The sequence below is a fragment of the Ammodytes marinus genome, assembly GCF_949987685.1.
Source record: "Ammodytes marinus genome assembly, chromosome: 5".
Classification (NCBI taxonomy): Eukaryota; Metazoa; Chordata; class Actinopteri; order Uranoscopiformes; family Ammodytidae; genus Ammodytes; species Ammodytes marinus.
Genome location: NC_137234.1, coordinates 12555469 through 12583423, shown reverse-complemented (window position 1 = coordinate 12583423; position 27955 = coordinate 12555469). Strand labels below are relative to the sequence as shown.

The following is a 27955-nucleotide window of genomic DNA, read 5'->3' as shown; positions in this document are numbered from 1 at the left end:
ATGACTGGAGCCAAAAGGACATGACAAGCAAGCTGACCAATAAAAAAACAAAAAAAAAACTCTCTCCTAACAGACTCAGTCATGTAAATTCACACAGGCCACGATTGCTGCTCTGCAACCAAAGTCTACCTAACTCAAATAACTTCAAGCGACTTGTTGTAAATCAAAAGAGCCGGCAGAAGCTTGATATATTGATGCCGTCCTAAGGGACATAAAAGGCGGAGCAGTCTCCTGCTGTGGCCATAAGTCAGCACTACAGCCCCTCAGCAAGGCTTTTTTTTTTTGGGAGGAGCAGGCCACTGAAGGGGAAGGAACACAACATACATCACTTTGTCCAGTAAAACGTCCCTCATTACAACCTGCAAAATAAACAGCTCACATTTATCTAAGCTTTTGACACACATAAAAAAACCAGCCTGAATTAACTTCTGATCTAAAAGTAGTAACATTTGTTTGCGTAAGGATTTGCCATGCAGGAAGAGTAACAAAAAAAGAAAATAAAGAGCAAGAGACAGGGAGGTATTCTCTCAGCTAAACTATATTTTAGGACCTAACTCAGAATGACATAATTAAAACTGAAGCCTAAATGTGTATTTGCATGTCATCACGTCTGAGGATCACAGAAGAATGTGACAGGTCATTGTGTCTGCAACAGGAGGTAAGTGTAGGAGGAGGACTTGGCGGACAGAGTGGGGGTTTACTGAGAGAGGAGCATGGATACCTTTCTAATGGGCTCTCTGGCTCTGGTCCAGCCCCTTCTATCAACGTATCTACAAACTCAACTCTACAAAGTTTTATCTCTTATGATGCTCAAACTGTGGAGCACATCTGCAGGGTTGAAGATTTGAAAATCTAGGGGTCATACCTGATAAGAACGTGTGTCTGTGTTCCTTTTAAATGACTTATTTGCGAGTATATGAAGAAGTTTGAGACTTTAAGTATATACCGTAAGTTAAGGCTGATTGTTCCTCTCCCTGTTAACATGATTTTTAGGTGGCTTTAAACCAGGACTGGACCTCGGGACAATTTGTTACCAAGCTGTGAGGAAACAAGTCTGAAGAAGTTGAATAATACACTGTGTGCAAAATGTTTAGGCAAGTTGTATTTTTGAGGATTAATTTTATTATTGAACAACTACAGTGCTCTCGGGCAATCCAAAATGTTAAAGAACCTAAACCTGAATGTTTACGAAAGTAAAAGTGAGGTTTTGTCTTTCTCAGGAAAATATATGTTTTGCTCTTATGCAGAATTATTCTGCAACTAAATAAAAAAACAAAAATTTTCTCATCTCACTTGTTTATTTTCATCTGTTAAAGTGAGAATAATAAAACAACTCAAAATTTACAAATAAAAATTTCCGACATGTCAAAAAAAAACAATCAGTGACCAATATGGCCACCCTTCTTTTCAATAACTGTCACAAGCCTTCCATTCATGGAGTCTGTCAGTTTCTTGATCTGTTGACGATCAACTTTTTGTGCAGCAGCAACCACAGCCTCCCAGACACTGTTCCGAGAGGTGTACTGATTTCCTTCACTGTAAATATCCCGTTTAAGCAGGGCCCACAGGTTCTCAATAGGGTTTAAGTCAGGTGGTTAAGGTCCAACTAGCTCATCTTTAAAGGCAACTATTAGTATCTTTAAAGATGAGCTAGTTGGACCTTTTCGGGTTGAAGATGGCCTCAAAATCAATTCCCAAACCTACTGCCAGTTTCTAGAAGATACTTTCTTCAAGCATTGGTACAGGAAAAAGTCTGCATCTTTCAAGAAGACCATGATTTTTATGCAGGACAATGCTCCATCACATGCATTGAAGTACTCCTTTTTTAGCCAGTAAAGGCATTAAGGATGAAAAAATAATGACATGACCCCCTTCCTCACCTCACCACTACTTTTTACAGCTGCACTTGCTTTTCAAACTAAAATGTTTCATATCCTACCTGTCACATGTGGTAATTTAAAAATGAAAATATTTTTCTGATGAACCTTAATTGTGTGTCCCATTTTTCCAAATTCTTAAGCCAATAAACTATAAAACTAAAAATGAATTAATTAAAAATGTAATATGCTGAAAAATGCATTCACAAAGCTGAAAACAGGGCGGTTTTCATGAACACATACAATACTTTTGAGATATATGTGGTTCACACACAGAACAAAGACACAACAAACATATGATGATCTTATAATAGATGTAATTATATAAATATAAACTACCTAACTACCTATCTACATTTTGTAGCTACAGTGAGCAAATCCTTAAACAAATACCACAGTAAAATGCAACATGCCAATTAATGCTGCAGACAAATTATTTCCAAAATCATTACATAATAGAAAAGTGCTGACCATTTAACTGCAACATTAGAAGTTTTACTTTTGATACTTTAAGTAATTCTTTCTGACAATAGTACATAACCATTGACAAAATTGTCAAAATGAAAACTGTGTAGAGAAAGGTTGCTCAACGTGAGTGAGTCATCAAAGCGAGCATCTTCCCACGTCTGAGGAGGTATTAGCCTGCTGTCTTAATCTCTCCACCCTTTTCCCATCACTTGACAGTGGTCACTAAACAGCCGATGGTCTGCCAGCTGCCTGACAGGCATCTCTGTGGTCTGTAACCATGGAGACAGCGTCCCGATGGCTCACATCATTCAACGACTCCCACAAATAAAACTCTACTTTATTAGAGTGTGGAAATGTCTCGTGTGGCTTTTTGACATGCTCACATAAACAGAGAGGGAAAGGATTTAAAGTGGTACCGACACATGGCTGATGGTTTGGTTGAATGTCTAAAAGAGGTGACCTCTGCCAATCTAACCTCTAGGTTAGTGGGTAGAATCAGCATGCATGTATCATTGTAGAGTAGCAGCACTGTTGACCTAATGGGAAAATATAAAAGTGAATATTTTCATAAGCATTAAGTATAGGACTATTGGTTAAGTTTATAAAAGCAGTTATGTTTTTGTATAATTCACAAAATGCATATGGTAGAACCTAAATAGAATCACCGATTAAACATGCTTCAACTGTCAGATGGCATGCTTTAGCAATGAAATAACTCACGCCGTGATTCCTTTATTTTTTTCCCTGTCTTTTCTGTCTATGTCTACAATGAGTCGACGTACTGAAATCAGCAGCCTGTCCACCAATTTCCCCCCAACAGCCAAGTTAACAGTCAAGTTTGTTATCAGACTGTGTTTCTAACTCCCTCTTTTCATTGTGTCTCTCCTGTTGGCAATATGCTTCCAATTATGAATGTTTTATTGATTTATTGTGTACTCAAGTCTAGCCTTGTTCACTGCATTTGCACTAGAAGCCCTCCTGCTGCAGAGCTCAAAGGCCAGACATACACAACAGTTGACCTCTGGTGGACCCATGTGCAGCCGGTCACTCTGGACCTGATTGACAGGCGTGGATGTCGGCTCAACTTCGACGGCCACAGGGTGAGAAAATCTGCTGTGCAGTGAGGAGTTAAGCACCGCATTAACCTCCAGCTGTGAGCAAACTCTGTAGCACAGAAACATACTGTAGGGAAGGGGGGGACAAAGTATGCTAACAACACAAAGAGATATAGCTAATGAGAAAAAATTAAGTGGCCTCTAACAGTCACTATCAACTCGGCTGACACGGCTGGCTGCAAAACATTACTCTTCTTCTTTGTAACCATAGAGCACTTTGTGGTCTTCTCACAAGGGCCATCTATTTGTAGTCATCATCTAAAACCCAAGTCCTGTGGACAGATACACATGCTTCACAAGTGAGTCACAGGGCACCAGAGATCTCTCCAGACAGCGGTGATGCTCGGCTTGAGAAACAACCCATCCCCACAGACTCATTTCCTGGCCTTTCTAGCTCACTTCCTGTTTCAGGGGCACCACACAGTGCGTCACAAAAGCTGCCCGCTCCAATCCGAGACCACTGGTTCTGTGGGACAATTCAGTCCTTTTATGCCACAACAGCGGGGCTGTTACAGCACTGGATGCAGAATTATTTGGTTTATTGTGGGCCCTGCATGTCACACTGCGTCGTGGAGTATATTTAGCTTCTCACATTTTCACAATGGGGTTTGCGGTCAGATCCAAGCAGATGTGAATCGTCTCCCCCCTGCCCTGGTATGGTTTCTGTTGAACGGCCCTCAGAGTCTCTCCGGGCCGTTCCAACTCCCCACCGGACCTAACACCTTTCACTCTGGATAAACACAACACAAAGGAGCGACGTACGTTTTATGTTAGAGTGTGGGTTATTACATACAGGAAAAGGCACTCTCTAATTCCCCTGTGAGTATAACCACTCATAAATCATCAAGCAATGAAAGTTTCCTCTCCAAACAGGGGGCTAAAACAAACCGAACACGGAGGCCCTCGGCCCCACCTCTCCTCCATCCCATCCCTTGCTCTCTTCTCCCCTTTTCCTGGGTAGGAATTTTTATGAGGAAAGAGGAGACGTAGGGGTGAGAGACTACACTGGAGCAAGGAGTTAAATACTACAACATCTATCCTTTGATGTGACCCCAACATACACAACAAAAAATCAAACATTATTCTAAGGGCTTTTACACAAGTACCTCTGAGGGCAGTAGGAAGACGACACATCCTACCCCTGTAACTGGTTACATGAGAACAAAGGAGCGTTCTTCAATGTAGGTTGTTCATTCTCTTGTCTTTAGTGAACACTAGTTATTATAGAGAGGATCCAAAAGCTTTTGCAAGGATGTTCGGTTTCCACAACTAAGATGGAAAATGCTGAAAGAATCATAGATGCTCTGAGAGAAGAGTTACTACAATCTGTCAATTTATTTGAACAAACTCAGAGCAAAATGAGTCATATATGTATTTTTGAGTCAAATGAAAAGCAACCATTAATGAGATAAAACACTCTGTGCGTTCCAAATCGCATACTGTTTATTTTAACTATGCTACATACTACAGCTGATCATAAAAAGTATGTAGCTTGCATGCAGTAGGCAATTGGGACCTACTTTTACCAATTTATTTTGTTATAAGACCTCGCCTTGAACTTGCCTCTTGCATATATTTCTGTCGCAATATAATACTTCCATGGACGCGACGCATCGCTGGTTGTACTAACTTGGAGGCTCAGTCAATGTGATATATAACTTCTGCTGCTAAGTAGATTATGGTTCAGAATCAACAAAAAAGCATGCCTATTTCCACACTACAAATTACGACTGGTCCGGATGTAGTAGGGTATCCGGGTATTTTTTAGCATGCTGCATTTGACCACATTTGGCGCACACTATCATTCCAAGCACACATCAATAACATCACCCGGTCTGCCTATTACCATCTACGCAACATCAACCGCCTCCGCCCATCCCTCACACCCCATAGCACAGCCATCCTTGTTCACACCCTGGTCACTTCCCGCATTGATTACTGTAACTCCCTCCTCTTTGGTCTCCCCCTCAAGTCCATCCGTAAGCTTCAACTGGTCCAGAACTCTGCCGCCCCCATCATCACCAGAACCCCCTCCATTAATCACATCAACCCTGTCCTTCAGCAGCTTCACTGGCTCCCGGTCAAAACCCGCATCGATTTCAAGATTCTCCTCCTCACCTTCAAGGCCCTCCACAACCTCGCCCCTCCATACATCTGTGAACTCCTGCACACCAACACACCCACCCGCACTTTCCGGTCCTCCTCTTCCATTCAACTAACTGTACCACCCGGCCGCCTGGTCACCATGGGGTCCAGGGCCTTCAGCAGATCTGCCCCCCACCTCTGGAACACCCTCCCATCTGGCATTCGTAACTCTGACACTCTCTCCACTTTTAAGTCCCGTCTAAAAACACATCTTTTTAAACTGACATATTTAATCTAGTTCCTTGTCTCCCACCCATTTCACCCCACTTGTGTAAATTGTTTCAATGTATCTTGTTCTTGTGTTTTTTACGATTGTTGATCTTGTTTTTTAAACACTGCCCTGTAAGGTGACCTTGAGTGCTATGAAAAGCGCCCTCAAATAAAATGAATTATTATTATTATTATTATTATTATTACATGTATTGGGACATCTTAAATCTTTTTCTGCCATACTTAATAGAAGGGAAGTATGGGTATAGGAACGCAGCCACTATATCTGCATCAGGGTTGATTTTGTACCAAAGTAGCAAGTCTGCTTTGATGCCAACATGACTCGGGTTGCTCACCTCAGGCTTGTGTCAATACTAGATAACTTGTATGTGATGCGACTGGAGAGAGCGAGAGAGAGAGAGAGAGAGAGAGAGAGAACCACCAGGATCAAGAGCAGCTCGTGCTGACCACCAGTAACACTTAGCAGCTGTTAACTACTCAGTGAGATCCTGACCCGAGCCAATGCAGACACATCAAATGGGAGGGAAAGTGAGGGGGGACTGACACACCAACTGCTACTGGTGCTTACTTTCTGATCAGCAGGTCAAACGGGAAAATGTGCCACACACACTGATTTAATTTAAGGGTCCGGCCTTATAGTCATGTCAAATTTGCTTCAGACAACACTTGGGAGTGTGTAGGATACAAATCTAAGGCTCTCTTGAGAGTAGCTGGATTGGAGTTGATGTTTACAGAGTCAGTTTAAGGGCACCATGTAACATATGCACACAGATGGTGTTGTGTTAGGTTTATGTGGCAAGCCGCTACATTTATTTCTAAATAAATTCTAAACTAAAAATGAGGAAAATGTACCTGAAAGTCTTCCTTTCTGAATTCTGAAAAACATCTACGTTATGTTAACTACCTGAAATGCAACAAAATTATAAAATAATGATAAATACCTACTTACTGAAATCCTTATGTTTATGTAGAACTGTCTCTTTACAAAGGTCAAAGGTCCCGTACAAGGGGTGGTTGGAGAAAGGAATGCTACTGCCCCCATGTGGTGATTTGAAGTCAGTGCTGGGTAACAGAAACAAATACTGATTTCTCATTTTATATGTTAGACCTATGGAGGAAGTACACTGTGGGGGAGGCATTTCAAGTAACCAGTTGTAAGAAGTTACAGGGTCAGGATTCTTTATTTATACATGTGATTTCTAAGGCAGGACAACTAAACAAAGTCAGCAAGCAATTGTTTGGTTCACTTTCAAGTGCAGTGTTCATACATTCCCAAAGTGTGAAAGTGTGATTCTTACTAAGCCTGTTAACAAATTGTACATGTACTGTTGTGACAGTTTGAGTCTACACAACAAGTTTTATCTTAAGTATTCCTGTCCAATTATTTAATAAATATGACAGAACTATACAGTTAAATAAGCCCCAAGAAAACCAAGAAGGGTAATGGCGTTTGCAGGAAGTTGAACTACAGCAGGGGAAACTGTATTTTGTATTTGATTTACTTAGAAAGACATCCACAGCCATATAACACAAAACAATTTCATAATAAAAGAAACACTGGTCATCTGGGCTCTTTACCACTCATAGGCCTACCAACTAGATTAATAAATTATTAAATGTAAATTATCTGGGATTGTTGCAAGAGAAAGTGCAGTATAATCAAACTTGGTCTGGTTTAACTAATATAAGTGCTAATGTACCAATAATACATAGCAAACAAAACCTATGATTTTCAAGAATTAAACAGCTTCTTGCAACTGTTGAACTGAAGATGCCTATCTGAAGAATATGGTTATTTGTTCGTTAAATGAACCAGACTTAATGTAGACCTATACCTTTGAGAAACCAACCACAGTGACAGTTGAATAAAATTCAAGAAGTAAAAAACACTTACTAACAGAACAGTGTGACGGAGGTGGAGACACAAGCAGACAGGAAAAAATTATGGAGGGCAACAACCGGAAAAGAGTGAATGAGTTTTACCTGTTTGGCTTGAGTAAGGAGCCTCAGTCAGTCAGATTTCCACTTTACCCACCCAAAACTGAAATGAAATCTGGGGAGGCATAGCAGTGAACCCTGCTGGGTGCAGTCACACAGGTTCTCCTTTACCTCAGAATGGATGCTCCAATGTCCTTAGCAAGTAGGCTACTACAGCTGAACACCTATCAAGCTAACGATACAGATTACCAAAAACACAGGAAATGTTTAAGAGTGTCTACTGCATGTGAAAATAAGTACTTCTCTGTTGAAATGTTAACATCATAAACAACTTTCCCAGGTGGACAGGTGAAGGGCTATGTGCAGTACCAGTCTGCGACATTCTGTTTTGATGTTTTTCTGCCCCCTAGCGGCCAAAAACGCTCCCGCCTTAAATTAATTAGTGGATTTTTTTTGGTTGCACATTTTGTAAAACTGCTTCCTGGAATTAAACGTTACTAGAGTAACTTTAGCTATTTTTTGGCCCTTTAGCTAACATTTGCCCCTGACAATCAGACTGATCTGACAAATCAGTAGGCTACATAATCAGGTAAAATAAAAATAAAAAGTCCGATCCAATAGTCATAGGGTATCATATTGTGTGAAAACACCCCTATGTTAAAACCTACAGAATCGTATTGTATTCTGGTACATTACATCTTCACATTGACACAGGTCTTGTCTGTTCTTTTTATAAAAATGAGAGTAAACTCCAGGTATAGAAATGATAGTTGCTCCACACTAACTGGGGCAATAAGATTATCAGGAGAATAAATGATCACACATAGAAGAGTATCAGGCAAAGTGGGTTAATGTTGGTAATTTAAATCTTCAACTATTAAATATTTTTTGAAATATGCTACCCTAATTTTCACACACAATTAAAACATTATGCACTTCTCATTCTACCGTTTTAATTTTGTAGGCTAACTGTTTAATGTTCCTCATATGCTTTACTTTCCAATTTTCTTTTGTGCATTGTTTGGCCATTTGCCGCACAAGCTGCAATGGTCTCCTTCAAACTCATTATGGATTTTCTTGCAGGAAAAAAATCAATCAATACGATAATGCATTTGAGGGGTTCATTATCACAAACGCACCATGAGCCATGAGGGACCTAACCACATTGTATTTGGCTTCAGCTCTTCTATAAATTAAACATCAATCTTTTATGTTTGAATAACTCAGATGTCGAAAATGTGCAGCACGGATTAATGATTTGTTTTTACTTTTTTAAAAGAGACCAATCAGAAATGCTTCAAGGCTACAACCGAAAGTTGAAAACGGTCTTTTTTGACTTATATCTTGGTTTCGCAGTTTAGATAGAAAATATATTTTATGTTGAGGCCCAGTGCAAGAAAAAACCCAAAATCCTTTAAAGCTGTTTTTCACAAAAAATTAAATATGTATGTCTTACCAGACTGTTAAAATAAATTATTTTGATATTAGAAAAAATACCACGATACAGTATCAACTCTCAATTATTTGCAGAACACATGCAGTGACTTGAATTTATAAAAATAAAAAAATTTGATGACTATATGCAAATAATAAAAAACAAAACACAGGGACTGTCATTTAGAATGCCTTTTATGTCATTGACTTTTCAACAATCTAATACAAATGCATACACATACATTTCACTTCCTAAGACCACATTTAACCACTAATGCAATAAACATCACCATACAAATAGAAAAAGATCAGAGCTCAGGAAGGGTCATGAAGAGCCATGAGCTCACATGCTCACAAACTAGTTCATTCACATTCAAAAAGAGCATCAAGTATGTACACGCACACGCACGCACACACACACACACACACACACACACACACACACACACACACATGCTCACACATCCAGACACGCCCACACACAGAGCTTATATAATACAGCATCAAAGAAGTGTGGCTGTAAAAAAAAAGGCATATGGAGGGAGGGAGTGTGTTACAGTATACAGTATGAAAGGAAAAAGGGTAACAGCCAAAGTGTACATTAAACACATTTTTACAGTTAAGCCAACTTTACTTAATATAAATATTCTTCATCCAAATGTCAGTGCAGTGCCTTCTGCTTAGGCTTCACCTGGTCCTCATGCCTTGTCCCCATTACGCCCAGTCTGTGCTAGACCTGGTCCAAAAAGTGTACTGTTTCCACTTTACACACAAATCTTTTTACATCAGTTTTGTCTCTGATCTCCAAATGAATTAATAGTTTAAGTGTATTTGTTTGTTTGTATGTGTTGCCACCCAGTACCTCAAAAGTCCAGCTGTGAAGTACAAGAGTTTGAGAGTTTGTCTTTCTACCAATTAGCCAAAAAAGAAAGAAGAGATCAACACATTTATAAGTGTCCATTTTGTTCTTTTCTCCTGAAATCCCTTAAAAAAAAAGAAAAAAAAAGAAGAAATTCACAGATGGAGCAGCTCTACTGGATTCCTCTGAAGAGACACATCGCAAAGACCATGGCGAAGAGCTGAGTGAAGGAAGGAAGATAAATAAATTATAAGCACACAGAAAGAAAACCATTTTCACAAAACTATGGCTAAAGTGTGGAACTGTATGCAGTGTACTACTTCCACTCTAAACTAACGCTATATGACCAATTGATCCGCACAATACTGAACACTTCTTTTTATTCCAGAATTACCTTTATGAAAGAGTTACATAAGGACATAAGTATAGGACATAAGGTGTGATGTAGATAGCATGATCCATGCAACAAAGTGGTGCCACTCATTTTATCATAATGATATGTTGCAAGCACAATTAGAAGAGACAACAGTGATTGATGGTAAACCTTAAACCATTGTAATATGAGTGGATTTTTTCAGTGTTGTGGTACAGGAGATGATCCTGAAACGTGTATGAAGTTTTTCAATTGTATTTTTCCGATTATGGACAAAAGAATAACTATTGTGCTGAGCTGTGTGTTGGAAAAGAGCACATGTGAAAGAAGATTTGACTAAGTGTAGGTGTGTCAAAACCCAATTGTAAAGGTGCGAACACACTGCACAGCGCGGCGCGGCGGTTGGCCGCGCGAATCGCAGGTTCCGCGCCGCGTGGTCATTTTGGCTCATTTGTGTCCGCCGCCGGCCGCCGCCCGATGACTCATTGAATGTACACGCCCAGTTTCTTCCCGCTATTTACATCTCTCTCATCATCGTCGTCATCCTCACTGATTTGTTTTTGTTGGGAGCGTCTCTGAAGTAGGCTATTCTGCCTTCATCATCTCTGCCATCGGCCCTTGTATTGGTCTCACTGCACCTCTCACACATTTCTCCCCGCCACCTGCCACCCAAGCTTCGTAAACACACCCACACATGCACCCACACACACATACACACACAACCCGCCCACACACACACACACACACACACGCACGTATCGATGGCCGTGCATATAGGCTACACATTCACGCCGGCATATCAACATGTAGAGAAAACCCAAACAGATTTTCAGATGTTTAGGGAAATGTTTGGAAGTGTCAGTTGTCGTATTTAGTTTTTATTGTCTCTGCATATTCACTCATCTGCAGTACATCTTCCCTGGCTTTCTCTCCTTCTCTCTTCTATAATGTGAGTCTATTCCTTGCTCCTTTTACTAAAAGGTGTCTCATTAAACTGCTGTCATACATTTTATCGATGTGTTGGAACTTTCTCTCTCTCTCTCTCTCTCTCTCTCTGTCTTTTCCTTCTTTTTTCCCTTTATCCCTCCTTTCCCGACTGCACCGCCAGCCAGGTTTCACGTGTCTTGTAGCTCAGCAGACTCACCCGAGTGACTTCGGGAGGAGCTCAACGACGGTGATTGGCTATCGCGGGGCGGCCGGCGGCGAAAAGTTCAATATTTTCAACTTCTGCGGCGGCCGCGCCGCCCCATTCGCGCCGCGCCGCGCCGCGCCGCCCCTGGCCGCGCCGCGTGATCCGCTCTCCGCCGGCCGCCGGCCGCCGGTTCGCGCGGCGGCGCTCGAAATACATTGACTTTCTATTGAAACTCGCCGCGCGGCGATGTGCAGTGTGTTCGTACCTTAAGAAAAAAGGCAGGGCAGTCAGATTTATGTTCCTGTAGCACCAAGTCTTACCGCTAGATGGAGATCTTGCCATCCAGATATCTTCTAAATAACACTATACATATTCAGGAAATTATTCTTACCCTGCGTTCCAAATCACATACTCTTTTCTTTTTACTATACTACATACTAAAGTACAGAAGAGTTTTAGGGCCACAGGAGAGAAAAAAAACAGATAAGGAAGTTTTTTTTTCATTATGTTGAGAAATGTCAAGAATTAAGACAAATATTCCAAAATGCTTTTGGAGTTAGTGGGGCATCTAGGTATTTTCAGCATACTACAATTGACATACATGTATTGGGACTTCCTAAATCTTTTTCTGGCATACTAGTAGGGAAGTATGGGGATTGGAACGTAGGGTCAGTTTAATTTTACAATTCCCCACTCTGACCTGAACAATCACATACCTGAAAAGGCAACACAAATGCTGCACAGGTAATGACTGCACTAAAGTGAGAATCGCTTCATACCTCAATGGTCAGCACCACGATGGCCAGCGCTCCAGCCACATAGATGTACAGTTCAAAGTAGTCAACTACTGCAGAGTAGCAGCCCTGTGGAAACACAAAGATGTGACATTCAGCCGAGAATCAATTGGCTATGTAATGGTAGCATTACAGGGACAATTAAAGCAACATCACAGCTTTAATCAAGTGATGCTGTGAACAAAAGCCTGGTCGAATGAGTGGGAAGCAGGGCCTCCAGCCTCACTGCCTTTTAATGAGGGCTCTTTGTGTGAATGAACAGTGAGAGTGAAGCATTGTGGAAACCCTGCATTGTTCTAGTGGCATAGAAAAACAACAGGTGGGGGGGCACGGGGAAAATGTCTTCCTATCAGCTCCCCCATTATAATTGTATTCCACTCCAACACATTCTATACACACATGGAAGCAGGGATGTGGATGTGCATGTGTGTAACCGTGAAGCACACCTAATTACCCCATATTCACATACTTATTATCCTCTACTCATGCACACATGTATGCTCCACAAAAAAATCCAATTTACCATTATATGCACATGTACACACACACACACACACACACACACACGTACACACACACACACACACACACACACACACACACACACACACACACACACACACACACACACACACACACACACACACACACACACACACACACACACACACACACACACACACACACACACTATTGTCTCCACATGACACCCAAAACTTGGATAAGCCTTAATCAGCCATGGAGGACTCAACAAGTTCATGGATGTAACTCCTCAACTGTCTCCTGCTCTAATTAAACCTGGAAGAAGAGAGAAAGAAGGAAGGAGAGAGAGGTTGCCATGGTGGATGTCAGAAGTTACCTTATTATGTCGGAAATTCATATTGCCTGCTAAGCATTGCTCCTGGCTGATATAGGGCACTTCTCCGGTCTGACTGGCACGCTGGCAGCAGGCTTCTGGCACCATATGATTTTGGTTGATCACTCTGAACAGGCTGTCCTTAAAATCCTCCGGGCTGTTCACCCCACAGCAGTCAAACTGATGGGAGGAGAGGAGAGGAAAAGGAGAAAAAGCCCTTATTTCTTGAGTGCCTATTTGTGCACTGGCCTGTGGTCCACTGTGTGCGTGCACCAATCCAGCATGAATATTGACCTAAATGTCTAGGATTTTATCTATAAAACATAGTCCCCTGACGCCAGGCTGCAAAACCCTCTGGTTTCCACAGACTGTCGGTGGAAGCAATGAGTTGGTAAAAGCAACGGTGTGCAAGCTATTTGCCATGTGTGCCGTGTGTGTCTTACTGTATTCATGATGGCATTCCATGTAGAGGTGAAGACGTCAGTGTTGTTGTAGCCCTGATAATGTCGCTTCAGCTCCTTAGTGAAGTATTCTCTGGTCAGCTATAAGCACCGCAGGCGAGATCAAAGGTTAGTGTCACCACAGGGATAATGTCTGATTATCATCTGACAAGTCTGACAATATTTGGAGTTCAATGCTAAATTAATGGAATACTATTTTAGGGTTGTCTAAGCACGAACAATCATATAGGAAAGCTATATTAATAATGAACTAGATAAAATATGCAAAAATGACATTTAAATCATAAACTGTCCGGTTAAAGAATAAGTAAATAAAAGTTAAGAAGAGTATCAATCTGAACAGACAATAAATGCCAGCTTTTTGTACTTTGATACTTGACAACCAGCCCTGGACACTGGTGACCTAAGGTGAAGTGGACGCTGATGGCAACTTACATGTTCCCGGAATATGAAGGCTAGGATGGCAGCAGCCAGCTCTGCTAAGAAGATGAGTAGGATGAGCATGAAGAACTGCAATAAGACAAAAAGGCAAAGGGTGAGACAGAGTGGGACAAGGTTAGATGAGTGTCAGTCACTTAAAAATCCCATTTCGGCAGTGCCCGCTTCACTCAGCATTAACTATGCATGAAGTTTGGGGCATATCGTTTTTTTTTGCTCTTCGGGCTTACTGTTTCAAGGATGACAAGAAAAACTACAGACAGGATAATCAACACACATACACACAAACAACATCAGTAACAAAAGTGCATTTTAAATTTCTCACAAAGAGAAGCAGACACTTGTTTTCGCGGATGGCTCCACAGCAGCCCAGGAAGCCCAAAAGGAAGAGCATGCTTCCCATGCCCAGGATGATGTAGACACCGGTGAACAGCAGGGGGTTGGCTGCTACAATTTCCCTGAACCCTGTGGGGTCCACCAGGACCCAAACTCCCACTCCCAGGAGGAAGGAACCTCCCAGCTGATGGAGAAAAAGGAAAGAAGACACTAGTTAGAAAACTGAAGTTGTATCCGTTTAAATAATTAATGTGGAACTCAAGAGGATTGCTCCGTTTCCCAAATGGCTCACGAAAAATTCAAAAAGATTTCATATGTTGGAAAATAAATATGTGCCTTTTTTCCAGAAAAAAAACATGCTGGTCACGCAAATCTTTGAAAGGGTGACAGTTGAGTGCACATGAAAGGCTGAATATCTACAGAGCCATAATGCCTTTGAGGGGGGTGGGTGGAGACATCTACCCTACTTCAACTAACCCCCCATTCTGCTAAAGAAATGCACAGTACTGCAGCCTCCGTCCCCTCCCATCCTTCTTTTCAAAGAACTAAGACCCTATCTGAAACCAGCATGGGGTGACTCATGTGATTAAGAAAAGAAGGTATCGAGGTGTGTGTGTGGGGGGAAATCTGAGCCTTATACGCTCCAGCACAATCCTCTTCTTCCTGTCATTGGGAGAGACTTGGGCTCCTGGAAATTGAAAGCCACTTCATCTCAGAGACAGAGGTTGTGGGAAGGGGAGAGGAGAGGAGGTAGCATTGGGCTAGAAAAATACTGTTGTGTTAAATGGAGTGAAATGACCATGGAAATAAACAAAGGGGCGGCAGTGTAAGACAGTGGCTGTTAACGAGCAATGCTAACAGGCAAGTTCATTCTTTGCTCTGCTGGTTGCATTATTACCCTGGCCTTGAACAACCACCTCTGAGTAAAGTCTCTAAATGGTTGACTTGTGCTTAATAAAGCACGGGAAGAGACAAACCTTCTTACTCTGAACCCCCCTTCCACCTTCACAGGCTCAGAGTAACAGGATTACCCTTGATTGTGTTATCAAGACTGATAAACTCAGGTGCCAGTCACAAAGTCTTCATGGCACAGTGAGCCTCAGATGAGTGTCGGCACACTAAAATCTAATCAAAAGAGAATTTGATGGAATCAGGACTGCATCGCCTAATGAAATGCAAATGTGGCTCCATTATGCAGCCGGGCAGGGGGCAGCCAGAAGCCCATTTTAAAACATTGCACTGACACTAACTTAGGAGACAGCCATATTAAGTGTGTTTGAGAGAGAGAGAGAGAGAGAGAGAGAGAGAGAAATACTAATAATACTAATAAAATAGAGATGAAAAATACTTACAAAGATGAGGAAATTGAAGACAAACATGAGGTACTTGATGCAGCTGAGACAGTCCCCCTCCATGGTTGTCCCCCGCGCTGAAGCCTCTCCCTGCCCCTGAGAGAAAACAACAAGAAAAACAACATTAAAACAAGAGCGTGTCACTTAATGAATCCTGCCGAATGCTCACAGTATTCCCATTCTCCTGCACTTTTGGATAGGCATTCAGATGAAACTGCCAAGAAAAGAATACTCTGCAAAAAAGCTGCTCACATATTTAATGAGTTCTGCCACTCAAACTGAGAGAATACACACCTACACACCCACACAGGGCTGTCAGTTCATTTGGACCGTATACAGCCAGAAATCCTTCTATTATCCACTCAGGCGCGCTATAGTTTCTCACCATTCCTTAACTAACTTCAAGTTTGGGCTACACAGTATCAACCAAATCTGACGCAACTCATCCCCCTCACACACCGTGACAACTTAACAAATCATAAAATGTGCTTTCACAGTCAGATGGCCCTGATTCCCAATCAACACTCCCTAGCTTTGGACAGATGGGGTCCCTGGGTTCAGTGTGGCTTCGTGGGGCTGTGCACCTTAAGGGCATTTTTAAGGGCATGAGTCCTGACTGGTGCATTAACCGACAAGGCATGGCCTTCACTATGCAGCTTCTTCTTTCTAATGTAATGAGAGGTAGAGACCTTGTGCTCCCAACCCTCTATCTGACATAAAACACACTTTCCCTGATGAGCGCCCGTCCTGGAAAGCACTCCTGTTTAATGAAGAACACCTCTCCTGCATTAGGAGACAACATTGGTGCCTCAGCATCCGTGACCCTGTGTACAGTTCCTATTTATATCTGGTGCACCACAAAGCCTTCATTTGAGCATTTGTTTAACCCAACAGGCTGCAAATGAACACGTTGTTTCCCCTCAGGGAGGACAGGAATTGTCTAAGGAATCATCTCTACACATTCTGCAAAAACTAAAGTAGAAACAATCTGCGGGGCAGCTATAATTGCAGTCTCAGTGAAAGAAGAAAATTAATTATTTGGCAGAAACGAACCGACGCTGTGCTTTGTAGTTTTGATTATTAATTCGCTTTCCCATAGTAATAGCCAGGATCGAGGCGGGGTAACAAGCGGATTAAAAAGAGATTTCTCTGAGGAAGTGTACAGGTTTACACAACTAGGCAGCTTCACAATGCCACCTCCAAATTGAAAAATAAATTGTTAAAAAGTCTTCTTCTCATTCACATCAGTCAGACGTAATCTCCTAATCTATAGGCAGTCTTTACAGAGCTGCCAGATGACTGTCTGAGGCGGCGCTGAAGCTTTGGGTTGTGATCGATGCCAGCTTCGATTCATGTCCATCTCTGAACAGGCTTTGCTGTCACTCAAATGTGATTCAACCTTGACCCTTTTCACCCCTTCCACTAGGACATTCATGTTTTCTAGGAGGAGAAATAAATCATAAAACCACTGTCTCTAACAAAAACTGCTCAACTGTTTGCTGGAATCATTTTATACAGAAGTATAGCAATTGCAGAAATAGGAATGGTATAACCCAGATCTTTTCTCCAGTCTGTTTTTCTTTTATTGTTTTGTGCATTTCCCTCTGCTCCTAATTTAAGTGGGCTGCGAGCTCCAAGTTATGTTGTTTCATCATAGGCTTGTGTACGTTGCCGTGACAATACATTTGAACAATACTGAAAATGTGAAGGCGGTCTTTGTCTGCTGTGGGAGCCAGTTAACATAGAGTGAGAACATTTCCTTCCCTCACCAGCCTGAAGGCTTTTTATCCCCCCCCCCCTCCTCTCCTCCCCAAACCCAGGGAAATTGATTTAGAGCTTTGGTTAAATAGCTCCTCTAAATCATAATGATATGCTTAGGTATTGATCACTCTCCTAGTGGTACTCTGACAGCAACCAACAGGCCGAGATGGGTATTAATTAACCCCTCCCTTTCCTAAGCCTCACTGAAAGGCCTAATGAGGGCACAGGAGGTCTTAATTGAGATTTGCATACATTATAGTCTCACATAAAGAAGCCTAAGAAAAGGTCTTTTCTCATCCCTTCAGCACTCCACTTTAGGTCCTGGGCCCCTATGAAGAGTGCAAACTGTATTTATTGGATCAGGGAATGAAGAGGCGGAACAGAAAAAGGGGGGAGGATGGGGTCAGCTGGAAAAACTCTCAGGGCTCAGCTCACATTCTGCAAGCTAAATGTCTGCTTTCTCTTCCAGCTTCACCCTTTTGCTCTTTGCTCCCATCTCAGGGTCACACCCACTGTCAAATCCGGAGCCAATTTTCGTTTTTTATGCATTAAAATGCATTGGATGCTTAAGAATTAAGTGGGCTATACATGCCTAGCCTAGCCTGGCTCCAAGGAACATGCCTATGTTGCAAACCAGCATAGTATAAATCAAACTGCCACAGAGACCCCAGAGAAAGTGCAGAGTAAACAAAACGGTCTTTCCCATGACTCCCATGGGATCGCAGGTGCTCATCGATCAAAGCCCAGCCGTAGAGATCCGACCATTAAGTCTCTCTGAACATTCTGCAGAGTGCATTATGTAAACAAGGGTAACGTGGTTCACACCCAAGGAGGTGCAGCCGCACAACAACCTCGACAAATTACCGTCCGATTAAAGGCCGACCTCCCGCAGGTGCACTGCTTTGCTAAGCCAACATTGTCAAGATCAAGAGTTATGTGGAATTGTGTTTGTGTAGACCTGCAAATAAATCCCCTACATATAAGCAAACGTTACAAACACAGCAGTTGGAAATACTGCATAGCTATAGCTGTTGATTATGTGTTTGTTAGCTGGCAGCCTGGCAATACTGTACATCCTCAATCTGACAATCTGAGTGGCAGTCTTTGCCCTGAGGTATAAAGGAAATGCCAACTCCTTCAATGTCTGCAGCCTCTCCTGTTCCTGACATCATGAAATGCCACACAGCAGTAAAATACAATTGTTTACTCTTGGTGAAAACTGATCCACAACAACAAGCTTGGACTGTGGAGTGCTGCATGGGTGAGTTTGACAGTGGATTCATGAAAACTGATTCTAAATCGACTTCACAGTACCGTCAGAAGCTGGAGCTCTGTAATGAGGGCAAACCCATCTGACCTAAATTCTTCTCAGCATGAGAATGAGGAATTGTGAAAAAAAATGCTACAGGCCTTTATAATCCAGAGGTCTGTTTGGCCGTCATCTACACAATCAACCATGATGGTCATGTCAACCTACTGTAATTAAAATATAAGGAAGACGTAGTTCTGCATTGCTCCAAATATAAATACAACCCCTGGATGGTTCTCCTTGAAGTTGACATCTTCAGCACAATTATTCACCCGCTCCATTGGCCACCGCCCCCGAACAATTGGACCAGCACGACAAGGACACTTTGTCTTCTCTTCGCCAAACTATCGCCACCCTCCACCTGCCTGATAACCAGCCAGCTCCCTTCATCTTGAGCATGAGCCTACATAACAAATAAACATTAATTCAGAAGCCCTGCTGAGAGTATAAGGGCTGGTACTTGACCCCTTTAAATGTCATTGAACCTCTAAATGATGACCTGTTGTTGAACCCTGGGGACGGCACATTTCATCCTCTGGCTCCCTGATGGAGCTGGAGCAGGTGTGCTTTTCCATCTAGTGCATGGTACTCTAAAGCTCTCTGCGCTAATACCCTCTGACAATGACACTACGGGACCACACACATGCCACATCACTCTTTATCTCAATTAAAAACCCATTTTCGTATTTTTTTCCGATGACTTCCTAAATCAGCCACATCGAGTAAACACCCCAAAATCCGAACAAAGACATGCTCCTATGGCAGTGAGCAGAGCTCCCCTGAGGCGCACCATGTCCCTTAATGAACCTCCAATTAGGAGAGAATGAGCCCTGGGCTGTGCTGTCACACTGAGGAGCTTTGAAGTGTACTGAATGCTAAGCAGCTATATCACTGTATGCTGCTTTAGAGGGCAAACAGCTTGCAGAAAACAGGGAACAACCATATAGAGAAAGTGTATAAAAAGCAGGAAAGGCATCCCAGCACACAGTGCATATGTGTGTAGAGCGTAGAAACACAGTCCGATTGGGAAGTTTCTGAAACTGCTAGGCTTGCCACAAAAGGTTCAAATGTTGGTTAGATGCTCACGTGGAGGCCTAGAAATAACCTACCCTCTGGCAAGTTTAGCTTAATGACTTTTCGCAGAGCATATATACTGCATATATACAGTATATATATATAGGATTGGTGAGAACTACCAGCGTCTGCACATTATCAGGATTGCTAGTTCACCATAAAAAAGTGGATACTCTCTGATGAATTTCCTCTGCCTTGCAAAGCCATTTATCATTTCAGCCCATTGTTCCTATACGTGCTGTGAATCTAAAGCAGTTCTAATCTGAGCCTGTGAGTGGCACTCTTCTGACCTATTCATTTTGGAAATGAGATTGTGTGAATCCCCGAGGGTAGAAGTCCTCTGACCAGGCAGCTGACACACTCCTGAACAACAGGCTGATTAACTAGGGAAGACTCCCAGACTGAACAAATGTACAGTCAGAAACAGACGGACCATGTGTTGTCAACAGCACTGCAGGCCACATTCTTCACATCCCAACCGGGCACACAAATCCGGCTGTTGGGTCACTCTGTACTAACAGTTGCTCATACTCCTGCAGAGAAATCGATTCTCCAGCTCCCTAGGTAAGAGAGATTGGAAGGGGTTAGGGTACTGCTCACTCCTCGGTGAACTCAAGCAGAGGACATGTGATTGAGATGAGCAGATCTGGACTTCTATTGAACACTAGTGTATGTGTGTGATCCTCGCCCATCCCAAAGCAGAGATTCTCACTTAATCTTGCTGGCACCTCTATCTAGCTGAGTGAAGAGACAAACTGGCTGCGCAGGGCTGGATCAATATCAGGCCCAAGAACATGGTCAATGATGCATTGATCCCCTGGAGTTCCATCTCGGAGTCCGCTGGTTGTCTGGCAGTGAGGGCATGTGGTAGCAGGTTCGCAGCACAAAATGAACACATAAACACTTCTGCACCGTTGCCTTTTTGGACTCAGCTCGGGCTTTTCCCACAGGATGCTTAGGTGGATGATACATTGCCTTTGGGGCTTTCCGCTAGAATGGGTTATAACTCAATTCCATACTAAATGCTTAATAATTATTGTGATGACAACAGGGGGATTCTTTTCCTGGAATCCTATTTCTGCCCTGTTCTTTCTTCATTCTCGCAATTTTTAAAATCCTCCTTCTGTCAGGAGGAGCGGAAACAATATCAGTTCCTCGCTTGACAAAAAAAGTTGTTGAAAAATCCAAATCAATAAATCTACCTAACCCTAATTTGACATTGTGTTTGACCCTAAGGCATGGAACAGTTAAAATGTTGGTGATGCTGTCTCTACACGTTGGTTTAAATATTGTTCAAGTTGAGGCTGTTTTCATCACAGATGGCCTCGGCAGAAGTAAACAAAGGGAGATTTAAGGAGAGACAACGCGTTGAGCCTCAGGGGACAGAACACAAAAAGACACACAGGATGGGAAAGATAAGCAGGAGCACACAATCCCACACACAACGTTGCATAAAAGAACAGTTTCGTCCAAGTGCACGACGAAACAAATAATTAGTGTTGTGACTTTCTTGTGCTCTTAACAAATGTTGGAATCTTTCCATCCCACCATTAAGGACTCTGGTCTCCAAGGCAACCCGGATACGGGGTGAGAGTGGCCTTTGTCTTTAGAGCTGTGTTTGGCTTCTCCACTTACCACTAGTTCCTGTTGGAAAACAAAGGGGAGCTAAATCGAGCACTTTACGACAGAGGGACAGCTTGGCCAGCCATTTGTCTAATGAGAGATCACTCACACCCTGTTGCAAGGCCATATGTTAGTTTGAACCCAGCTATTTCCCCTGTATAGAAGACCAAGGAGCTGTTTTTTTTCATACTTACTGATGGCTGTATATGCATACACACACATCTCAACCTTCATACTCTCATCTTAAGTTCAAAAGAAAATCAGCAAAAGGAACAGTGTAACCTAATTTGTCTTACATGCTGCAGTTTGACGCGCAACGCAAAGATTAAAACAAAGCCTTGAGGATGAAGCGTATGAATGTTTGTGGGGGTTTATTCAGAGCCTGAGATGAAAGGGATACATACCACACATGTATATTGGAGGCCCCATTGCAAATAAAAACACCACAGAAATAAAGCATGTTTATGCCTTTGCATGAAAAGTGTAGCAGAAAATTCACGTTTCTTACTGTGCCTTGTTATTTGCTGCAATAGACGCATATACTGCATATGGTGATTAATGTAACTCCTTGCAGGATTTTGGAGGAAAACAATTTAATTTCATACTGATGAGACTGTTAAGTCAACCACCGTTTCTAAGGTAAACAAAATAACTTCAATCTCAAATTCAAGCCAAAATGGATAAGAACTCAAGGTCATGTTCAACAAAGCTACTAACTTAATATTGTGGCCAGACGGTTTCATCCACATCAGTTTCCAGGGTCAGGTATTAACTTTGAATCCAAAAACATCTATTTTCATTTTTATGAAAATGTTGCAAGGATCTGTTGCCACAGCAACCAGAGGACGGATAAGTGGACCACTATGAATGGATGAAAATGTTGCATTTTTATATTTATCAAGTGATTGCTGGGATCTACAAGTTAAGGCCCTGGGGAACAAACCTACAGATTATCTAAACCACTTTATTTGGAGGTAAAATTAAAGTTAAAATTAGCACTCAAAATGTTGCTAAATCCCTCATAGCTCAGTGAGTCTGTACCAAAGTAAATCCACAATTCAGAAAACAATACCTCAATTGTACAAAAACGATAACAAAACTTTAAGTCAGTTCTTAAAAAGTAGAGATGTGTCAAAAATCTGGCTATAATCTTACATGTCACACACAGTTCTGTGTCAGTTTGGCTGCTTTCATGTTTATGTGCTGTATGGCTGATTACAGCTGATGTGTCTGGGTCTAAACTCCCCTTTAACCTCTCAATCTATACATGTCTGCTACTCAGACGTGCCTGGAATACTAATGTTACAAATGCCAATGCAAATCAGGGGCTAACAAAGACCAGTGCTGGCCTGCCGTGACAGTAAAGGGACAAAAGCACTTGTCTGCCTGTTCGCAGGACCTGCTTCACGCACAGGCTCTCGCCAGCAGCCAGCCTCCTGTTAATGGTAACAAAGGCTTTGCGCCTGTGCTGTCAGCATCTCATTCAAAAGAGTCTGTCAGCAAGCTCTTGTTGTGGTTTTCTCGCTGATTTAACATGTGTCAGCTGGATTTGATTTGAAAACTTCATGGCAACACCCCCACTTTACAAATGCTGGGGGAATTCAGGAGCACAAATGCGCTTCACACGAAAATATGATCTGAAGAAAAAAGTAGTGTTTTTTCTTCAAGAGCGTGTGTACTTTAAATATACATACCATGTTTACGTCCTTGTGCCTCTGTTCAGGTGAAGTTGTTCAGGTTTCCTCTCCTCTCCTGTTTTCATGGGCTGTTGGACAGAAGCACAAAGACAGAAGCAGAGGTCAGGACTGAGCTAATGAGATGAATAAACAGTGAGGCACCGGCAAGGAGAAGGAATAATGGCACATTTGTCTTAGTATGCGTAATTCATTGAAGCAGAATAGGAATGTGTGCTTGAAAAAAAAACACACTCAGAAAAACACAATTCTAGGACACTTAAAATGACAGAGTTCGTATTTATTATGTATGAAGCACCCGCTCCCAGCAGTGAGCTAATTTAGGACTGCAACAGTGTTTTTATCTGTATGAATATTCCACTTCTCAGCTGGAAGGCAGAATTAACAAGGTAAGGATAAAAAAGTACAGTCTTTAATAGTAGCAGTCCAGGCCTGTGTTCTGGGCAGGTAAAATATTAATATCTGCCTTGAGATGTTAGAATCTTGGACCTACTGTCTTGGTTAATTACCTTTTATAAGAAGACCTAAGAACCGAAGGCCCCTCATACAGTTTTATAACGTGACCTTGATGAGCATCTGAACTCATGCATTATTCACTAAAAAGAATAGCTCCCTTTTTTTTTACCCGACATTGCAGGTTTTAACTGTCGATAAAATAAACGTCTCCAACCAAGTGTGTCTAATGAATATAAAGGCTTTAAACTTTTTCCAGTTTCTTAAATGCTTTGCCACAAGTGGCTTCCAGCTGAAAATAACGATACAGCAATGAGAACCAATTAAGCTGCTGGAACTGAAGCCTCAATGTGGGAAAATAGTCGGCTGCATGGTTTCGACTGGTTATTCTTTTGAGCAGGATTTTTCAAAGCCCCACAAGACAACTACGGCATCAAATTTGGCGAGAGCTGCCTACAGAGGCATGGACAGCATGCAGCTCTTGCCACATTAGATGGTGAAATACAGGCAGGGTATTTTCATTCTGACAGGGGCTGGGGATGGAGAATCTCCCAGGAGTATTCTGGCTGATAGAGCAAGCCACATCATCCCGCCGACACACCATATTGCCAGCAGACATCAGATTCACCGGGACGAAGAACCCAACTGACAGCGGCAGCAACACACCCTCCCCCATACAGAATACAAGGGCTCTGATTGCATCTAGAAGAAGGCAATCAAAGTCTGAGTGAGAAAACGGACAAATCTGAGAAGTGGGGAGATGCACTGGAATGATACAGTCCCTTATCACAGAGCCTTGAATTCAGGCACTACACAGCACATGCTCAGGGAATCAATAACATCTCCACAGTGGCTACACGTGCACAGGGAGCTAAAGGATTGGAGCTTGTTTGAAGGAGGCATCTATCTACAAAAGATTCACAATATGACTTGGCAAACATATTCCCAAGCAATACAACACTGTAATTGCTTTCCATTTTGTTTCAGTCTATGGCAATAGCAGCATATAGATAAACAGTCAACATCCTCATGTAGTCTCTCCTGGACCCCTTATTTAGAGAGCCATCAGCCGTCAAAGAGCAACAGTGGTGAGAGACTGTATTATTTTTTTGGTTTCCATGGAAACCTTTTCTCTTCATAGGAAAGTGGAGCACCAATAGGATCGCAGAGCCTCATTGAATCAGTTATGGGATTGAGAAGAGAGATCAGCGCAGGCGGCTGAGAAAGCACAACAATAGGACGAACCCTCGAGGGAGACTATAAAGGCCAGGCCACAGAGGGTCCAACAAAGCGGGGAACGACTCAACACTAGAGGAAAAGGTTTCATGTACATCCACTCAATGGATTTGCTTTAATAAAAAAATCTCTCCCGCCAGTAGTCATTGACATTTAAGCTCACAAGTACTGTGGGCAATTCAAACATCAAGGCAGCCACTAATTGATTAGCCTATGCCTGATGATTTCAGGCTCTGACAATATCATTGCATCACCCGCATCTTTCCGGTTGTAGCACATTATAAATGATGTGCTTCTACATTCAGTTTGTACTGTAGTTATCCCCCACAGTCCAATTCACAATAGAGATGGTGGCGGAAACTGTGGGTGGCCAAAATAAAATGAAATAAGAGGAATGAAGGGATTGGTACGCTTCAATCAAAGTGCTTCTCAGATCATCAAACAGTGTCCGACCTTGGCATTCGGAGGCTGCATCCCACTGACACTTTGACAAGTACATCCACTTCACACAGTAATTGGTGTGCAGCTGAGGTCTTCACAGGTTGACAACAGAGTTAAAGAAAGATTAATGCTGTTAAATTACTTATTGGAATTTGATTCACAGATATTAAACCTGTACAAAAATTGTCTGCTGTTGCCCAGTTGGCTGCAGCATGTTTTGTTGTTTAAGCAGGGTGTAAAACTAGGAATCCAAGCTGTTTTAGTCAGTGTGGGATTGGGTGTGCTCTCTATATTTGTGGTGGGTATGTTTGGATAGGTTTTCCACAGGTCCGTTTCGGATCGAGGCCAATATTATAGGCCTGTGACAACCACCAATGTCATGGTGAGAAAGTAGGATGGATTTCTAAGTCTTTCTCAAGCTCTTATTTTTCACGCTTCACAATATTACTACTTTTGTTACACTTTTTGTGTGTACAGTACATCTACGGGAAACTTCATGAAAACTGTGTGAAAGTCTGCTCCGCTATCCCCATTTGTAACATTCCTCATGTCTTCGACTGTGTCACTGCCATAAACACCTTTGCCATCAGACATGATCTGATGACACACACACACACACAAACAGGTTCATCTGGAGCTTACTATATCCTTCCCTATTTGAGTTCTATTGGCTAGGGACTGGTCGTTTGTGGTCGTCCCCTTTACCTCCATGACTCACCCCATCCTGCCAGTCAGCCGGTCAACCTTAACTGAAATGTCAGAGGTCAGAGAACAGCAGGGAGTTTGATCGGTGACACATCCGCTGAGGACAGGAAGTGGGCAGTAAAACGTAGGAGGGCTGACAATTCTTCCATCTACACTTCGCAGCTGGGTTTGACCTCAACTTCTCACCTGTGCTGACAAAAACAAACCGCCGAGCTCAAGAGTTAGCACCAAAACTTTTGCAGTAATGACCTATGTGGTACCTTTTTACGCCTTCAATCAAATCTTTATAAACACACTTAATAAAAAGAACGATCTACAGCTCTCCCTGGTGATTCTGATATAGTCTATAACCTCATGGGGTAATAGTATAGAAATGAGAAAGAGGGCAATTACCGGCAGCCATACATCTCCTGAATGGCTGTTTTAATGAGGGTTATGCTGAGGTAGAGTTATCGCCTTACCCCATCTGGATTTATCGATCTGACAGTTTGAGTCAACCACCAGAGATAAGGATAAACTACCACATTGGAAAAACAATACCCTCTCTACTTCTCCACACTACTGTTGCTGCTGCCGGGGTTACACACCCTGCCAAGAATGCATTAACTTATTTGGCGTACTCAATTTCTTCCAGCTAGAGATGCAGAATAAACTCATTATGCAGTCATCTGTTTTCTCGGTGTTGATTCTTCTGGGCTAAATGGAATCAGTTAAGAACGCTGGCCATGGTAACGTGTTTGTAGGGTGCTATTTTGACCGAGATGAAAACTGACACTGTGTCCACCTCTTGGGTAAGTCAGCGGCAAACATTAGCCAGACCTCTTGTGTAGCAGGTTCCTCAGACAGCAGCCTCTATATTCCACCATCTGCAAAGTTGCCCCCGATCAAAGACCCTTTCAAACGTCTGCAACCTGCTTCTACAATAAACAACACCAACTTCTCTTTAGTGACACCCTGATAAGAAACAGCAACCCAACTACTTATTGTTATTTTCTTAATCCCATGCCTGTCTAACTTAACAAGACGCCTCATACTCCACCACACTTTCACCCTACTTCCCAGGCCCCAAAGGCTAGACCCCCCCTGCCTCAGAGGAGCCAGGGGCCTGTGGGGCATCACAACACCACTTTGAAGTTGAACGATTAAAGAGGAAAGACCTGTCCAATTGGGATGACGGGGCTGAGGTTGGAAAGGGGGAGGATCAGTGCGAGGGACAGGAAAGGCTGTGAATACTGAGAGCTCAGGGGCCCCGTGGGATACAATTAGGAGCAAGGCTTTTTTAGTGAGGGTTACAAAAACACAGCAAGGATACCAGCAGTGCAGCCTTCCAAGCCAAGGTAAGAGTTCATTACTACAAACACAGAAGGGGCTAGGGCTGTTAAACTCTCGCCAGTTTGTTCACCAACTCTCCCATAGACAGACAGGCCCTGCAAGCTGACGAACAGCTGCATGATAAACATTTTTATCCAAGTTAAATTCTAAAGCCTAGTGAAGCTTGAGAATTCACAGCTTACAGCGCACAGAGCCTCCACCTTACAGAGGAATCGAGATGAGGATCTAGGCTGCCTGAACAATGGGGAAGTCTAACCCCAGGACGTTTCCCCCAGCTAAAACATTACCAGTGCACAAAAAGACAACACACCAGATTTGTGGTCAAGTCTAATTGGACGATTGACAGGACTATTAATTTTTTAAATGACTGCCATCCCTATCCGTTATTCTGTAAATTACTCGATTAATCGGTCTGTCAAATATAAATTGTAAGAAATGCTTGTCAGTTACTAAACTTTTAAATTTGGAATCACATAAAATATAATTCGAGCAGATACTCCTGACAATTGTGTAGACAG

General features: G+C 42.4%; 1 protein-coding gene across 1 annotated transcript in view; it reads right to left on the bottom strand.

Moving 5' to 3' along the window:
• Window positions 1–9385: 9385 nt before the first annotated feature.
• Window positions 9386–27955, bottom strand: part of tspan18b (tetraspanin 18b) — a 34111-nt gene continuing 15541 nt past the window's right edge. The window contains exons 2-9 of the mRNA XM_080027604.1: window positions 23271–23341; window positions 15810–15905; window positions 14447–14641; window positions 14119–14193; window positions 13666–13764; window positions 13226–13402; window positions 12352–12435; window positions 9386–10287 (exon numbers count right to left, since the gene is read on the bottom strand). Of these exons, the coding sequence (XP_079883730.1) occupies window positions 10240–10287; window positions 12352–12435; window positions 13226–13402; window positions 13666–13764; window positions 14119–14193; window positions 14447–14641; window positions 15810–15905; window positions 23271–23273 (777 nt within the window). The 5' untranslated portion in view covers window positions 23274–23341 and the 3' untranslated portion in view covers window positions 9386–10239. The remainder of the gene's footprint in view (window positions 10288–12351; window positions 12436–13225; window positions 13403–13665; window positions 13765–14118; window positions 14194–14446; window positions 14642–15809; window positions 15906–23270; window positions 23342–27955) is intronic.